This window comes from Brassica napus, chromosome C1 (assembly GCF_020379485.1).
Source record: "Brassica napus cultivar Da-Ae chromosome C1, Da-Ae, whole genome shotgun sequence".
In the NCBI taxonomy this organism is placed as follows: Eukaryota; Viridiplantae; Streptophyta; class Magnoliopsida; order Brassicales; family Brassicaceae; genus Brassica; species Brassica napus.
This window is the reverse complement of record NC_063444.1, coordinates 15,054,556-15,071,124: the sequence shown is the minus strand read 5'-3', so window position 1 is coordinate 15,071,124 and position 16,569 is coordinate 15,054,556. Positions and strand designations below refer to the sequence as shown.

Sequence of the window (16,569 nt, the reverse complement as noted above, 5' to 3'; positions counted from 1 at the left end):
AACCCGAAAAATCTGAAATTAATAGTCACTACAACAATTAAAATAAATATAGGTATTTTAAATAATCAATTTAATGTTTATCTTGATATGATATATAAAATAAATATTAAAATTTAGATAAATATCTTAAATACTCAATTAGTTATAAATAATTATTTCATTAATTTGCTCGTTGAAATAACAAGTCTACTCTTTCTATAAGGTAATGTATATTATTTACAAATGATATTTGTTTTCATGTTTGATTTAATATTTTATTATTATTTTATCGATACAATTTGTGTTAGATTAATTTCTATTCAATTTAAGTATTTTTCTTTATGTTTTGTTTTATTTTATTTTACTTCGGATATATCCGAACAGAACCGATATATCTGAATCCGAAAATTATATGGTTATTTTATGGGTTTTAGGATGCAATACAAATTTAAACTGAATCCGAAATGTTATTATCCGAACCCGATCCATACTAATAAAATATTAGAATAATATCTAGTAGTGTAAATAAAAAAAGCCGAAAATCTGAAATAGCCGATCCGGACCTGAACGTCCATGCCTACAACTGATAATAAAGCATACTTATTAATCTCGTATTTTTAGCCGACTTAACTAAATTTTTGCTGTAAAAATTGGATCACGTAATGAAGGGTTTTTATGTTTTTACATTAAACTAGTTTTTTTTTTTTTTTTTTGACATCAACTAGTTTTAAGTTTAACTACAACAAATTAGTTAATTTATAATTTTATATTCTTTTGTTTTATATTACTAATGTTAATGTTTTAATATGTAGTAATATATATTAAAAATGATCATAAATGTATCATTTTTTTTTCGTCAACTAAATGTATCATATTTTGGAACTATTTTTTTTTTTACAATTTGACAAAATATTTGGAATATAAATTGAGTTAAGAAAAAAAAGGAAACTCACCAAGAAAAGACCTAATAAGACACGTGACGTCCGGATCACAACCACACAAAAAGTTGATATAAAAAAATAAAAAAAAATTGTGACGTCTCTCGTCTATGGTTCACTCATCTCCTTATCTATTTAAAGCCATTCAATCTCCCCGAAACATATTATCAGCAAAATACCCCCAAACCCCGAAAGAAAGAAGCTAATCTCTCTAAGATTGAAAACCCACATCGAAAGATCTCTCCTTTTCGAGTTTTACATTCCATCTCTCCGTAGATTCAGCTGTTTTGAGGGTCGGGTTCGTTCTCTCCTGTCATCTTCTCTCTGGCGTTTGATCTTCGGCAATCACGGCTATACACGGGATATCAACGGGTGTTAGCTTTCATGTCCATCTTGTACGCAAGGGTTGTTTAATCGAGACTAATCCTTTGCCGCACGGAGGACGTGGAGCTCTGCCGTCTGAAGGCGGCAGCCCTTCTGATCTCCTCTTTTTAGCCGGAGGCGGTTCCAAAATCATCTCTTTCCTTTTCCATTAGGTTTTAGGGTTTAGGTTTCAATAAACTTTTGTTTATTTCCTTTTTTGCTGTTGAGTCGCTCTTTCGTGTGGGGGAAGTCTTTCTTTCTTTGTGAGAATGTTGAAGATCAAGAGGGTTCCGACTGTTGTGTCTAATTACCAGAAGGATGAGGCTTCTGATGAATCCGTCGGCTGTGGACGGAACTGCCTCGGTGCTTGTTGCATTAACGGTATGCTTTGAAGCTAAATTGTTGCTTTTTGGTAAAAGTTTCCTGTTTTTAATTCATCTTTTTTGACGAGGGTTTGTTCAGGGGCAAGGCTTCCGTTGTACGCCTGCAAGAAGCTGGATAAATCTGGCGCCGGAGAGAAGCCGGTGGCTTTTCTTGAGTCCCTCGTCCTCGGAGAGGTAGAGCATAAACAACATGAGTCCCTTGGTGTTTGGTTTGTAGATTTATGTGGTTTGAGTGAGGCTAATCATTATAATATCACTTCTTCTTGTTTCAGTGGGAGGATAGGTTCCAAAGAGGACTCTTTCGCTACGATGTCACTGCCTGCGAGACCAAAGTAATTGTCTTTCTTAACTTTATGGTTATTCTCTCAAGGCAATCTTGTGATGTTTGTTGGCTTCTGAGGAATCCAAGATGGGTTTCGTATTGTTTTTAAGATTGTCTCTCTGGTTGTTTTAGGTGATCCCAGGGAAGTATGGTTTCGTTGCTCAGCTAAACGAGGGTCGTCACCTGAAGAAGAGGCCTACCGAGTTCCGTGTAGACAAGGTTTTGCAGTCTTTTGATGGCAACAAGTTCAACTTCACTAAAGTTGGCCAGGAAGAGCTGCTCTTCCAGTTTGAAGCTGGTGAAGATAGTGAAGTTCAGTTCTTCCCGTGCATGCCTCTTGACGCTGAGAATTCTCCCAGTGTTGTTGCCATCAATGTAAAGAATTTTTGCAGAGACTGACTTATTTTTCTCGATAATACTTGTTATCTAGCAAAAGATTAATTCTTTATTGCCTTTTTAACAGGTTAGTCCAATCGAGTATGGTCACGTGCTGCTGATTCCTCGTGTTCTTGACTGCTTGCCTCAGAGGATCGATCACAAAAGCCTTTTGCTTGCACTTCACATGGCTGCCGAAGCTGCTAATCCTTACTTCAGACTCGGTTACAACAGCTTGGGTGCTTTTGCCACTATCAACCATCTTCACTTTCAGGTATATGGCCATGCTTTTCCCATTGGAGTTTGGTTCTTTAGTTTATGTTTTCCGCCAACTTTTCTCAGATGAGTTTTGTCTGATTGGTTTGGTGGTGATTATCTTGGAAACAGGCATATTACTTGGCCATGCCTTTCCCATTAGAGAAAGCTCCTTCCAAGAAGATGGTTACTACTGCTAGTGGTGTGAAAATCTCAGAGCTTCTGAGTTACCCTGTGAGAAGTCTTCTCTTTGAAGGTGGAAGTTCTATGCAAGACCTATCTGATACTGTATCAGACGCCTGCGTTTGTCTCCAGAACAACAACATTCCTTTCAACATACTCATCGCTGATTGTGGAAGGCAGATCTTCCTGATGCCACAGGTATCACTTTGAATTTGCAAACAGTTGGATCACTTTGGTTTTGAATCCATCTAATGAAAGTAAATAACAGTTTGAATGTTTAAATTGCAGTGTTACGCAGAGAAGCAGGCTCTAGGTGAAGTAAGCCCGGAGGTGTTGGAGACGCAAGTGAACCCAGCTGTGTGGGAGATAAGTGGTCACATGGTGCTCAAGAGGAAAGAGGATTACGAAGGAGCTTCGGAGGAGAACGCATGGAGGCTCCTAGCAGAAGCTTCTCTGTCAGAGGAAAGGTTTAAGGAGGTTAATGCTCTCATCTTTGAAGCCATAGGTTGTAGTTACCAAGGGGAGGAGCTTGAAGGAACCGTAATTGGACAGGACAACCCTAGTGGCAGTGTTAACCAGAAAAGCAACCGAACCCATGGAGGTCCTATCACCAACGGGACTGCCTCTGAGTGCCTTGTTCTTCAGTGAACAACGGTGGCAGTGTGGTTTTTATGTATAATTAGTCTTTGTATAATATGCATAAATAAGCAAACTCTCTTGGCAGTTGCATTTGAAACTTGTTGGTGTTTTCTTATGATGGTTATGGGTGTTGTGCCCTAGACTTGCTGGCTCCTTTTCTGGTTGTAAGTTTATGTTTTGGATGATGCATATGTTCTCCTTCTGGTGATTATTATTTAATAAATTCGAATATTTTGTAGTCGTGGTCTCGTGGACGGTTGTATATGTCTTCTTCCTCTGTTGTTTCTTTTGGCATCAGTTGTAAAAAATAGAGTTAATGTACAACTTTGTTCAAGAAAAAAAGAGTTAATGCACAACTTATTCCTTGCTTCGCAAGAAAGCTCAATTTGATTACAGGGAGGCCCAAGTCCCAGTTTGATTCAGTTGTGTTAGCCATTAGTTTGATTTGATTTAATCCAAAGACATGCACAAAAGGACTTATTTTGTGAAAGGTTTTGCAGATCATAATACGAAGAGATAACGTTAATAAATTGATGACGATATGAAAAAGCCTTTGTCGCATTAATAGAAGAAAAATTCAAGATCTTAACTGCCTCAAAAATTTCACAGCAGAAATACATGACACTGAATTACAACAAAATCTTTAAGTGCATCATAGTGGATTCATCAATCCATTAGATTCCAATACTTGATTCCAAGGTACTTTAATAGAAATTGAATGTAATTTAAATTCAGAGCTAAATCTAGTGTTATTGGATTCAAGTACTTTGGTGAATTTTAGTGGAATTCAATGTATCCTTTTTTTTAAACAAAAAAACAAGACTAAAGGAGTGTTATTGAACTAGTCAATTCAATGGAAATTAAAGGAATTCACATCTTAAAATCCAAATCACTTGTTATTCAATTTCCAAGAGATTGGATTGGAATCTAGTTTTAATGGAGTATGATGTACTTTTATAAGTAAAATAGCCCTAAACAAAATCTTAGAAAGAATCCAAATCACCTGTTATTCAATTTCTATGAGATTTTATTGGAATCTAGTTTTACTGGAGTATGATGTACTTTTATACGTAAAATAGCCCTAAACAAAATCTTACACTTCTTGTCTGGATTGTTGACTTTCTTTAAATGTGTTCTTTAAAGCCAAATTCTGAAAAGCGAGTAAATTCTCCTTCTCCAAGTCAAAAACTAGATAATGAGAAAACATACCAAAAGCTCTTGTTCCTCAAACTTGGAGCTCTTCCTCCTGCAATATGCGGCAGTGCTAGGGATTTTCGCTTGTGGATTTGAAGCCGGAGTTCAGCCGTCCGCTGTTTGTTAAATGTTTGTTAATAACTAATGAGGTACTTAAAAATCTGTTTAAAAAAACTAATGAGGTACTTAAATGTTAAACAATATGCTATGTTTCTAAAATATAATTTTTTTATTGAAGAGGAATTTGTATATATATATATTTTACTTGACTTTAGACTTTGTAGCTGAAATGTGTGTGTATATATATTTGTTTATAGATTGGAAAGTATGTCACCACTGCAACTGTTAAGTAGGTGGAAACTAATCCAAGATGGTATTATGTCCTGTGTGCTGTTTGCGAAAAGATGGTTCACCAATCCAAGATGGTATAAGGGCCCAGTCATGTTTGATTGTCTACTATGTAATTGGAATGTAATCGAAGTTCTAGCCAAGTAAAGTTAGTCATCATCATTTTAAGTTTAATTTTATAATTATATTATTTACTTTATATATTATTTTCAATTGATTCCACTGAAGAAACTAGGTTTCTTATTTTTGACAATATAGCTTATCCTTTTCTTCATAAGACAGCAGATGAATTAGCTGAAGAAGTGGCTGAGGTATAATGATTGTGTTATTGTCTTTGTTAATATATATATACTGAAAACAAAATTCAACATAGATTCTGATTATTATTAAAAATCTGAGGATGGTGACTCAGTTTTGCCAAATACTCTGAACGATCTAATAGGCAAAATATTGCTTTTCAATATGGATGCTACTTCCAAGAATTTGAAGAGTACAACTTTTATAGTTCAACAGTGGGTATAATTTTCTTATAGATATTTATTAGTTTAAACCAAACCAGTACGATAAGTTATTGTTTATGTCTTTAAAAAAATTAAATCAAACATCAAATTATTTATATTTAATTATTTTTTTTTCATTTAAAACACTCAAATATTTAAAATGTTTTAGAACATATATTTATGCAAATATTTTTACTTGATTAATATTTTATTATAAATTGTTATATATTTTAGTTTAAAAAATTTATAACAAAAAATATTATTTCAAGATAACAACACAATATATAAGAATTATCTTATTTTTTAAAATATGATATTATTAATATAAAATTCCTTTTTAATTATACAATTAAAATATATATATATATGCATATATATTCATTAAGATAACAACACAATGTACAAGAATTAATTTTTATAGAAAATATGATATTATAAATATAAATTCGTTTTTAATTATACATAAAAAATATATATAAATTTATTTTAAGTAACAATGACATTAACATAGATGCTATAGGCAATGGCTGTTTGACAAAATCCCCTACTCATCTTCATATTCCCAATTAGCCAAGGGTTCGCCATTAATGGAAGAGGTAAGTCACTTCACATCTTCTCGTTTATGAAGTCTGGATTTTATTACATTGCTTTGAAACGCTTAGTTTCTCTTTATGGCGCAACCAGATATTGACCATCTCGCTTGGACAGCGTCAAGTGATGATACAATTGGATAATCTCTGCAATCTGATGAGAGAATGCTCAGCAGGAAGGCCATGCCTAACAAGAACATGAAGCAGCAGAAAAAACGTGGGTCAAGCGCTAAACTATGTTCAGTATAACAAAGATGTTGGTTGGAAGAATTTGATGTGATTAGTTCTTTGTTTGAGAGAGCCATTAGCTTGAGCTTACCTCCAAAGAAGAAGAAGGTGCACCATACACAGCCTCTTATTACTTCACGCCTTTGTGCTTTGTATTCTCAGCTTTATTCAAGAAGTTTTTGGAATATGAAAATTGGTGGTTGATGAGGAGAGAGTCGAGTACATGAAGCAATTGAAAATGGAGTACGCAGACAGTACTTTGGACTGTGATATTGTTATAACATGCATAATTTTGTTAAGCAGCCATTGAATGAAGCTGCAAGAGTTGAGGCACTCGAAAAATGTTTGACCTCCTATTTTTTTTAAAGGGTTGAACGTGAAGGAAATATTCCACTGTTCCTTCCTTATCAGGTTACGCTTCGTTAGCTGACATTTTTTTTTCACATTCCACAACTAACATATCTCTAAAAAAAATTGATTTGAATTACAAGAATTACATTAGAATCCATCGTAAAAATTGATCGTATATTTAAAAGTTCAATGAAATCCAGTAAAATACTTCTGTTACCAAGTTTATGTCAGAAAATGACCAACAATAGAGGCATGCTGCTGCAGGTGGGGAAGTGAGAAATAGAAGCCTGCACATAAAACACAATACCACATCATCAGTACTAGTTGCGAGGACGTAATTCTAATTGCAGTACGCAGGCTTCACCTAGATTACAAATGCACATAATGAGAGTCAGATGATGCTTCAACTTTCCTTACAAGACACAGCTATCGCTGATCATATTACGGCTTGGAGGATTGTCTGCTGCATCTACTATGATACCATAACTAGATTATGCAGTTATGGAAGTTGAGCTTTTTATACTTAGAAGTGCAAGGTAAAACCCGGTCCTCCATTTCAATTGACTAATACTGAAAACTTCAATAAGATTTGTCTGCCTTAAAATCTGGTGCATAAAATAGCTTCAACAAAATTAGTTAAGTGGACATTATTAATCCCCCCCCCCCCATTCTAAAAAAACATGAGCCATTTCATCATCACTATTAATTGCTTTTATCATTCGACAGATAAAAGATATTACGAGTTAGACTCCTCTCACAGATTTAAACAAACAGGTTGTATAATAACTTAAAGCGAAAATAGTATCATAGGATATTGAGATCCAATATCAAACGAACAAGACCATAAATCGACAAAAGGATTTTTTTAGCCTCATGTAGTTCTCTAACGACAATGGTGACAATAAAATAAAAAAGTCTGCACGATAAAAAGAAACAAGTTTGCAAATCCTAATGCCGATTACTCCTTAGCCAGTCCTATCACACATCAAGAAACCCTAAACCCTGGAAAGGGTCAGGCTGCCGCCACCACCACAGCCACCGGTCTGATGGAGCATGGCATCGATCTCATCACCGTCCTCCATGTCAAGCTGAAGTAACAAAGAATAACCCAAACCATTAGAATAGGTGGAAACTTTCAAGGGAAAAAAAACTGGCTGGTTAGATGGAATGTTTATACCTCATCGGGAGTCTGCTCAGCACGAAGACGACGCCCATCAAACAAGAAGGCAATGGCGTTCATGTCCACAGATTGCCTGTCACAGTAAGCATTCATCAGCTTCTTCAGCTGAGTGCTTCTCTTGATCCTGAAGAAAACCTCATTCCCATCCTGTAAAAAAATAAAATACCATGGAGAAAAAGGAAACAACTGTTAATGTAATCTAAAAAGACGTAAAGTGAAGCACATACATAAAATTAAAGGAGGATTTTTTTTTCTATGGAAAATTATTTAGAAAAGACTACAAAAAGTTTTAGGTCTATTTTACAAAATAATTCACAATCATCAGAACAATAACAAAGGTTTCAACTTTATCCTTCGGAAAGGGTAAAACATTCGGACAACAGCAACCAAAAGGTTTACAAAATAATTCACAATCATCAGAACAATAACAAAGGCTTCAACTTTATCCTTCGGGAAGGGTAAAACATTCGGACAGCAGCAACAAACAGCAACCAAAAACAAAACAGATAAACATAAAACTAAGGTTACATGTTCACAATTATGATAAATAATATGCGAACGAAAGCAAAACACTCTACTCATGTCTCACAAACATCACTAGGTTTTGGATCTAAAACCAACCAACAATAAGAAAAACCTTAATCGCACGCTACACGAGATCTCAGCACAAAACAAAAGCTAAGAAAGAAAGAGAAGTTACCTGACCCTTGACCTTGAGATTGATGTGAACTCCTCCGTCACCACCGGGCTTCTTGTCTTCTTCCTGTGTTGCAGACATCGTTAGCTTTCTACTTCCGGTGAGAGAGAGAACGAGACGATAGTCAATGTGAGGAATGGGGTGAGAGAGCGTCCTGAGAGGTTATAAATAAAATTAAATTGACGAAACTCTCAAAATTGATACGCCGCGAATTTGTAAGGACGCATCGGATACCTCTCTTTATCATAAAGTGGAAGAACCGTAGGGCATCTATCGGACGGTTGATGGTTCACTTTTTAATCCAACGGCTGAGAGTGCTTTACGAATAGATCTTCTTCCATTTATGATTTATCCAAAATCAATCGAATCTATAGGATGGATGTACCTCGGCCCATTAATCACTAGTAGCCCAATACATGTATTCGACCAAACCCGTACATTAATCCGTACTGCCTCTAGTAGGCCTGCGCGTTCGGTGGACCGTTATGTTTCGGTCCGGATAATTTGGATTTTCGGATTTTCGGTGTTATGCTCAGAAGTACCATTCGGGTTTTACTAATTATTGGATCGGTTTCTGTTCGGTTCCTTTCGGATTCGGTTCGGATCGGATGTAACCAATGTTTAAAATCGTCCAAAAATTGACAAATTTTTTTCAAAATATATAAATTGTTTTTTTTTTTTTTTTTTTTTTTGTCAGCAAAAAAAGCAGATTCATGTAGACTCTGCGAACCACCCTGGTAGCTCTGCATCCATATGGACGACAAAAGACGGTTGCTTTCTTACACTGCGTGCGAGACTGTCCGCCTTTTAGTTCTGTGTCCGTGGTATATGAATGATCTCTGAGCTGTTAAAACTCCTCTTTAAAACTTTTATGTCTTCCAAATAGCTTGCAAAGGCTGGCCACTCTTCTGGTTCCGACAGCATCTTCACCAATTGAGCACTATCCGTTGCAAAAGTAACCCATGCTTGTCTAAGATTCCTCATACATTTCATTGCCCATATAAGAGCCTCTATCTCTGAGTGTAGTGGCGACTGACTCGCTCTCGAGTTCCTTGCTCCCATTAGTCCATCATAGCCTTCCAGGGTACTATACCACCCTTGCCCTGAAAAACTATCCTCATTTTTCCAAGATCCGTCTGTAAAACACCATCTACCTGGTATACTCGTTATTATCAAAGATACTTGAATTTGGGTGCGTTCCATATCTTGAGTCTGAGAATTTTGTGCTTCCACCCAAAGTAACGATTTCGTTTCTGCCAGTTTGAGAGTATCTCTCGGGTCCATATCCAAATTGCTAAAAACTTTATTGATAAATATATAAATTGTTTACAAATCTAATTAAAAATTAGTTAAACTATCTAAATTGACTAAAAAAGTATTCAAAATAACAATTAAAACAATCTAAAAAAATATTTTGAATATCCTAAAATATCTAAATCATTTTAATATATAAAAACTTTAACATATTTAACTAATTTTGGATATCTTCGAATCCTAATTCGGATGTTGGTTCGATTCGGATTATAGCCAAACACCAAAATACTAAACTCATAAATCCCGTTCAGATATTTTTGTATAACAGTTCGGATTCGGTTTCGGTTTTTCCGGTTCGGGTCTAGGTAGATACTTCGGGTTGAGTTAAAAACGCTCAAGCCTAGCCTCTAGTCTTTTAACTTTCTTCCTTTATCAAAGTTGCAAGCTTACAGCGTTTCAAACGTCGAAGCATTTTAAACTGCGACTGTTGCGGTGTAAAAGCTTCAGCTACTTTTGCGTTAACTTGTTGTTGCGTTTAGCTTACATTACCATCTCCTGGGTAAGTTTAAGTTCGAGTTTCGTTTTCTTTTCATTGCGCACTAAGTGCTCGATAAAATTCCCCAAAGAGGAATCAGTAGTTGAATTTCTAGTGTTGGTTGTGTATTGGCGTAGAATTTTTGCTGTTTAGAATCAAGATGCAGCCGCAGAGGTTGAAGAAGGCGATAACTGATAATCCCAAGAAGCTTGGGAATTTGATTGACCTCGTGAACCTTCCATCTACTCTGCGTGACTTCCTTGGTCAATCTCAGATTTCTCGTCTGGGTTGTTTCATGCGTGTCTGGTCTTACATCAAGACCAACAATCTCCAGGTCAGAAACAAGGGACCATTTAGTTATAATGTTTCTTTGTTTCTTTGTTCGTATCATTGCCTGATTGTTTTATTGTTGTTTCTTAAAAAAAAGGATCCAAAGAACAAGAATGTGGTTAACTGTGATGAAAAGCTGAAGAGCATTTTGCTTGGGAGGCAGCGAGTGGAGCTAGTTGATCTTCCTTCTCTTATCAAGTTGCATTTCACCAAGACACCAAAGTCGAATTGAAGAACATTGGATTCTTTGTTTGTTTTCATCTCTGTTATGGAGTACATAGAGATATGATACTTGTTCTAATAGTTGAATTATATTTGAAATACAAGTGGTCTCTCAGCGTTTCTGTTTTCTGGATTAAATTCCGTGTCTGTATTATTTTGTAAACGGTTGCTCTCTGCCGGGTAGTGATCTAACGTCTTTTATAACATCTAAATATCATCTTAAGTACTTTCACAAACATTTAGTGATAAAAATGGTTCTTTTACAACATTTTGGAAGCTTGGTTAAAATTAGACCAAGCAACCTGACTGATCATTGGTACAAGCTACAAATTTGTAAGAACAACACATAATGAAAGTTAGTTAGTAGAAGAAAGAATGTATGATGTAAAACAGTCAGTTTGTGGCATGACTTGATTTTATCAGCCAAGTAGCTCAACTCCTAGTATCCCTATGAAATGTTTTGATGTAAAACAGTCAGTTTGTGAAATGCTTCGATTCTATCAGCCAAGTAACTCAACTCCTAGTATCCCTTTGCACTTTGGAAACCTGCAAGAGGAATAAGAATACGGTCAGAAAAGTTCTTGCTATAAGAGTAGCTGACACACTCATAAAAACTTAGCAGAGGATACAAGACTTATATGACTAACCGAATGCTTCAGGATTCTTTATGTTTTCAAAGACCAATGTTGTATGGATTTGAAAAACCTGCTGGATTCTGTTCAGCTCATTCTCCAACTTGCCTTTTCAAATCTCTGGCCTCTTCATTGATACACTTGCTTCTGTAACAGATACGTGTTGCTCTTTCCAGGCGCAGGCATACCATTGAATGGAGCTTGGACAGAGATATCTTAAGGAGCTTGGAGTGCGTAAATGTGTCCCATTAGAAATCCCCTATATACTTCCTCTGTTCCGCTTGTATTTCTGGTAAGCCCTGGTCAATGCATGCGCTCTAGCCAGCATGCCGTTCTTCTTCAACCCTGAGATCATTGCCGTGTACGCTTTATCATCAGGCTCCACTCCTTTACTGCTTAGGCTGAAGAACAACTTAAATGCTTCATCCGCCTTACCATCCTTGCACATCCAATGAATCATGATAGTATATGTAACAATATCAAGATCATTTCTAGTCTTTTGCATAAGTTCATATGTACTCAATGCTTTCTTTACCTTTCCATAAACAAATAGACCAGCTAACACAATGTTGTAGCTCCTAATATTGGGAGGCAGACCATCAGAAGGCATCCTTTCAAAAAGTTCTTGCGCAGAACTGATTTTGCCTGCTTGAATACACCCTTGGATAAGGGTGTTGCGAGAGACTGTGTTTTCAGCAACTCCACTGTCAGACATCTCCTTTAAAAGTTCAATCCCTTCGTTGAACCTGTTGGACTTGAAAAGTCCATATGCAAGAGTAGAGTAAGTCAATACATTTGGGGCGCACCCATTCCTTAGCATATCTTCAAAAGCTTTCTTGGCCCTATCTACATGATTGTGCATGCACAACCCATTGATCACTGAAGTGTAAGTGACAACATTAGGATCTATAGACATCTTGATCATCTCCTGGTACAGCTCCCAAAATTCCGAAAACTTCCCAGCTTTCACATACGCATTGATAAGTGTAGTGAAAGTGACTACATTCGGGTCGATTTTCCTGGAGATCATCTGCCGAAGTACGTGAGAGGCTTCACTCAACTTACAAGCGTTACAAAGACCACTAATGAGAGAGGTGTAGGTAAACACATTCGGAGTAACTCCTTCGTTCTCCATAAGGCCAAAAACATTAATCGCTTCATTCAAAAACCTATTCCTACAGAGACCATCAATGAGTATGGTGTAGACTACAACATTAAGGGTAACACCCATCTTCTTCATCTGCTCAGCCACATAGAAAGCCTCATCAAATCTATTGATCTGGCAAAACCCATTAACCAACAAGCTGCCCGTAACCACATCCGGCTCAACACCAAGCTTCAACATCTTCCCAAGAAAAGACATAGCAAGACAAGGATGACAACAGCGGATAAAACACTTCACTAAGATGTTGCAGGTGTAGATATCAGGCGAGATCTCTATACCCTCATCATCCTCCACAATACTCCAGAGTCTGATCACAGTTTCGTAACTCTTCATCTTGGCGATAGCAGTCAGTACTTTGTTGAACTCGATGATGTTAGGCAGGGGACGAGACTCAGCCATGTAACCGAACAAGTCCACAGCTTCATCGTGCTTGATACCGCGAAGCCCAGTTCTCAGTATCTCTCGGTAGTCAACAGCGCTAGAGAAAGCTCGAAACTTGCAGAGCCGAAACGAAGGAGCGATGATACCGTTCTTCGGGAAGTATCGGTGAAGAAGCGCCTTAGCCGTCGACGAAATCGCAGTCGGGATCGGCCACCGCATTCAATCGACTTGCCTTCAGCTTGATTTGGGTTCGCTCCCAAATGAGTTGCTCGACCATAAACCCTAAACCCTGAACCGGGGATACATTTGTTAACTGAAGTGAGAATTGAGACAGAGAAGAAGGCGCAAGAGAGAAATAACCGGTTAACGGACAATCGAGGTTTTAGGGTTTTGGTTTATATTGGATCCGAATAAATTGATAAACCAGTCGCTTTAAAACGGGTTTTTCAAAATTGAACCGGTTTGCACGAATTCAATATTTTGCTCTTCTTGTTTACCATTGAAACTGACATATTTTTTTACTTGGAGATTACATTTCCTCTTTATTCTGGAATCGAATAGATATATGCATTAAACTTTTATGAAATTCTAATTCAAATTTTTTAGCAAAAACAAAAAAAAATAAATTCAAATCAAATCAATTGATAATAAATGAGTTGATTCGAACTTTTCATATAACAGTATATTATTTTTTTCAAATTTTCAATGTAAAATAATTGTTTTTATCAACATATTATAAACTGAATTCCATTTTGTGACCAGTAAAAAACCTATTTTGGTCTCTCTAATTAGAGTTAACCATCATGTTAAAGTTTTTAGATTTTTAATTCAAAATTAATTAGCTCAAATTCTTTATGTATATTTATGTTAGTCTTTCAAAACTTTGATGTAGAATCATCACAATATGTTATTCCTATATACATTGAGAGGCACGTCTGTTAACGGTTATGCTTTTTGGCTTCAGGATTCAATTCCATTTGTGCGTTATTATTTCTTCACACTAAAATCTGATCTATCTTGATAACATTATAGAGCATGTTTAAGATAATTATACGGCCACCGATTAAAATGGTTCTTATACAACACTCTAGAAGCTTGACGAGATATCAAGAACCTTGACTAAGACATTGGTACCATGTAGGAGAAAGAATGTAGTAGTAGGTAAAAAACATTCTGCTTGGATTAATGACACTTTTATTTATCACTGAAACCGAGCTAAATCATACTTCAGAATATGGTTTGCTACGATTTCGTTCGTCTTCTCTGTTGGATGAAACGAGTCCCAAAACACATACGTGCTCGCATCAGTACATGTGAAAGGGTTCATTTTATCACACAAGTAGCTCATCTCATAGTACCCAGTTCCGCAGCATGCACTCCTTACATTATTAAAACCTGTGACACAATCAGAAAGATTAACAGAACAATTCTTCATCAGTGCTCGTGTTACAACTTTGTACTAACCAAATGCTTCGGGATGGTGTATGATGTCTGAAACCAAGTCGTACGGGTTTGAAAATACAAGCTGGACTCCACTCAGCTCTTTGTTCAACTTAAATACTTTATCCTGCATCTTGGTGTTGAAGTCTCTAGCAGCAATGTTGTACTCTTCTATACATTTGCTTCCATAAAAGATCTGTGTTGTTCTTTCAAGTGGCAAGCATCCAAAAGGAGATAGTCCAGAGAAAGACATCTTACGAGCTCCGAGTCTGTAAATATCTGTCAAGAACTCTCCAGCGAGTCCTATCAGGAAGTTTTGGTACTCATCAACAGAGTACTTACGCAACTTGCGAGGAAGAAGATAGTAATTCTCAAGAAAATCGTTGGTTCCGATACTAATCAGGTAAAGTGATTCTCTGATAACTTCATTAGCTTTATCTTTACCCAAGTAGCCTCTTAGCTTGGTCTGGTACTCTTTGTAGTACTCCACTTCCTTCCAAAGCGGCATCACAGACTTTGACATTTCAAAGAAACCATGTCGGTTACATTATAATAATTTTTAACATGGTTAAAAATCATTTTTATGTTCTAATCATTTTTATGTTCTAATATCTTAGATGTTTTTAGATTTCTAGGTAAATATTATTTTTTATCAAAAGCTGAGTAAGTGAGTAACCAGTTATATTTTATAGCCTATTTTATAATTGATTGAGCAGTTTTTAATTTATAATTTGATAATACTTTTTAAATAAAAGATAACTTTCTTATGAGTATTTTACCTTAAAAAAAATTTATTTTGGAACTGAGAATGTATGAAGTTGAAGACATGGAGCTATGGTTGACTTACTAACACATCAGAGGTTGCATTGTCTAGGCCTGTTCCAGCTGAAGCAAAACAGACACCAGTGGCGAAGTCTTTAATGTCATATGATGGATCTAGGTAAGCAGGGACTGCGTTCTTGAGTCCTAAACCTTCAGAAATGAAATCTGGAGCTATCCGACCATTTGAGAATCTCCCAGTTGCTTTGCCGTCAAAGTAGTCCCGGCCATACGGCTGGAAGTTACTCTTTAGAACCGTAGAGATCTGGTTGTTGTTCCCTGAGTCCACTGTTGAGTCCCCGAATACTATAAGTGCTGCTACTTTCGCACTCGTTCCAGGTATCTCCACCAAGAGCTGAGTTGCAAGCAGCAAGAACGCAAGAACTCTGTTTCGCAGCATGCTTTTTACGTTAAGTTTTTCAAATTCTGCAAACAAGACTCTCACAAGTGATTGGGAAGAACAGCCAACGCAAGCATATAACTGGAGGAAGGAGAGGTACTTAATACCAAACCTGACAACCTTTGCCTTCTTTTTGTACTGAATAGCTTGGTCCCTTTGTTAGATAATGCTTATTTAATACTCCTTAGCCTATGTTTAATTTTGGCCACAGAGACTGGTCTGGAGTTAGTTGAGGTGAGTAATGAGCCGAAAATGATAAGACTCATTAATAGTATGCACCAAAGAAACGGTATTAAATATCTACTTAAAAAGAGAGACAGGTAAGAATAACTTGAAGTAGAAGGATTCGTAGTCTTACAAGCTTCAGGTGTATAGCAACGCATCTTCTTCTGACCAGTTTCACGCACTGAGTTCTACGTGTGACTACGTCTTGTCGTCACATTTGTTTTCGTACAGGGTCTTCAAACTAAGAATTGTGTTCACATGACAAAGAAAGCTTTAAAGTATCCAATGAAGTTTGGTTTATTCTTAACGCTCGGATGCTTTTGTAATCTATGTTTGCACGTTTTGGGGCTTTTTGGTTCACCCATATAGTTTGGTTGGTGCAGCGACAACAACAAGTAACGGCAAGAAAAGTGTAGCTCATGTTTTTTTTTTTTTTTTGTCACGAAGTGTAGCTCATGTGTCAAATGTGACAATGAGCGTTAAAAAGTTACTTTGTTTCTTTTAGTTCACCTAAAGTAAGTTCTATTTCCTTGATTTTGTATAACCTCTTCTTTTGTTTAGATGTGGTTGGGTTCTGATTGGTAATGGGTGGATAGGTGTTTTCAAAGATTTCATAGATTTTTTTTACCAGTAGTTCTCTT

At 36.4% G+C, this 16,569-nt stretch overlaps 5 protein-coding genes across 10 annotated transcripts; 2 read left to right on the top strand and 3 right to left on the bottom strand.

Annotated features, from left to right (window-relative positions):
• Nucleotides 1-980: 980 nt before the first annotated feature.
• LOC106445470 (GDP-L-galactose phosphorylase 1) lies at nt 981-3,675 on the top strand. The gene is made up of 7 exons (XM_013887041.3): nt 981-1,661; nt 1,743-1,837; nt 1,936-1,995; nt 2,118-2,360; nt 2,449-2,634; nt 2,748-2,996; nt 3,087-3,675. The coding sequence occupies exons 1-7, from the start codon at nt 1,550-1,552 to the stop codon at nt 3,444-3,446; spliced, it is 1,305 nt and encodes a 434-aa protein (XP_013742495.1). The 5' UTR covers nt 981-1,549; the 3' UTR covers nt 3,447-3,675.
• A 3,732-nt stretch (nt 3,676-7,407) lies between these two features.
• Nucleotides 7,408-8,785, bottom strand: LOC106445449 (small ubiquitin-related modifier 1). Of its 2 annotated transcripts, XM_013887030.3 has the most exons (4): nt 8,529-8,785; nt 7,826-7,975; nt 7,676-7,736; nt 7,408-7,627 (listed from the first exon to the last, which is right to left on the bottom strand). In XM_013887030.3, exons 1-4 carry the CDS (start codon nt 8,604-8,606, stop codon nt 7,614-7,616), a joined length of 303 nt encoding a protein of 100 aa, XP_013742484.1. In that variant the 5' UTR covers nt 8,607-8,785; the 3' UTR covers nt 7,408-7,613. The 2 variants fall into 2 exon arrangements, with proteins under 2 accessions (XP_013742484.1, XP_013742468.1); XM_013887014.3 differs by having other exon boundaries at nt 7,408-7,736.
• A 1,241-nt stretch (nt 8,786-10,026) lies between these two features.
• LOC106445432 (upstream activation factor subunit UAF30) lies at nt 10,027-11,072 on the top strand. Of its 2 annotated transcripts, none has more exons than XM_013886995.3 (3): nt 10,027-10,338; nt 10,452-10,648; nt 10,742-11,072. In XM_013886995.3, the coding sequence occupies exons 2-3, from the start codon at nt 10,475-10,477 to the stop codon at nt 10,874-10,876; spliced, it is 309 nt and encodes a 102-aa protein (XP_013742449.1). In that variant the 5' UTR covers nt 10,027-10,338; nt 10,452-10,474; the 3' UTR covers nt 10,877-11,072. The 2 variants fall into 2 exon arrangements, with proteins under 2 accessions (XP_013742449.1, XP_013742457.1); XM_013887003.3 differs by having other exon boundaries at nt 10,238-10,338; nt 10,468-10,648.
• Nucleotides 11,073-11,109: 37 nt separating this feature from the next.
• Nucleotides 11,110-13,838, bottom strand: LOC106445419 (pentatricopeptide repeat-containing protein At4g26800-like). Of its 2 annotated transcripts, XM_013886986.3 has the most exons (3): nt 12,034-13,838; nt 11,514-11,937; nt 11,110-11,412 (listed from the first exon to the last, which is right to left on the bottom strand). In XM_013886986.3, exons 1-2 carry the CDS (start codon nt 13,261-13,263, stop codon nt 11,758-11,760), a joined length of 1,410 nt encoding a protein of 469 aa, XP_013742440.1. In that variant the 5' UTR covers nt 13,264-13,838; the 3' UTR covers nt 11,110-11,412; nt 11,514-11,757. The 2 variants fall into 2 exon arrangements, with proteins under 2 accessions (XP_013742440.1, XP_013742432.1); XM_013886978.3 differs by having other exon boundaries at nt 11,514-13,838.
• A 237-nt stretch (nt 13,839-14,075) lies between these two features.
• On the bottom strand, nt 14,076-16,139 carry LOC106445408 (GDSL esterase/lipase At4g26790). Of its 3 annotated transcripts, XM_022694799.2 has the most exons (5): nt 16,062-16,139; nt 15,816-15,892; nt 15,332-15,729; nt 14,509-14,998; nt 14,076-14,439 (listed from the first exon to the last, which is right to left on the bottom strand). In XM_022694799.2, the coding sequence occupies exons 3-5, from the start codon at nt 15,701-15,703 to the stop codon at nt 14,246-14,248; spliced, it is 1,056 nt and encodes a 351-aa protein (XP_022550520.1). In that variant the 5' UTR covers nt 15,704-15,729; nt 15,816-15,892; nt 16,062-16,139; the 3' UTR covers nt 14,076-14,245. The 3 variants fall into 3 exon arrangements, with proteins under 3 accessions (XP_022550520.1, XP_022550519.1, XP_013742421.1); XM_022694798.2 differs by lacking the exon at nt 16,062-16,139 and having other exon boundaries at nt 15,816-15,960; XM_013886967.3 differs by lacking the exon at nt 16,062-16,139 and having other exon boundaries at nt 15,332-15,846.
• Nucleotides 16,140-16,569: the final 430 nt, after the last annotated feature.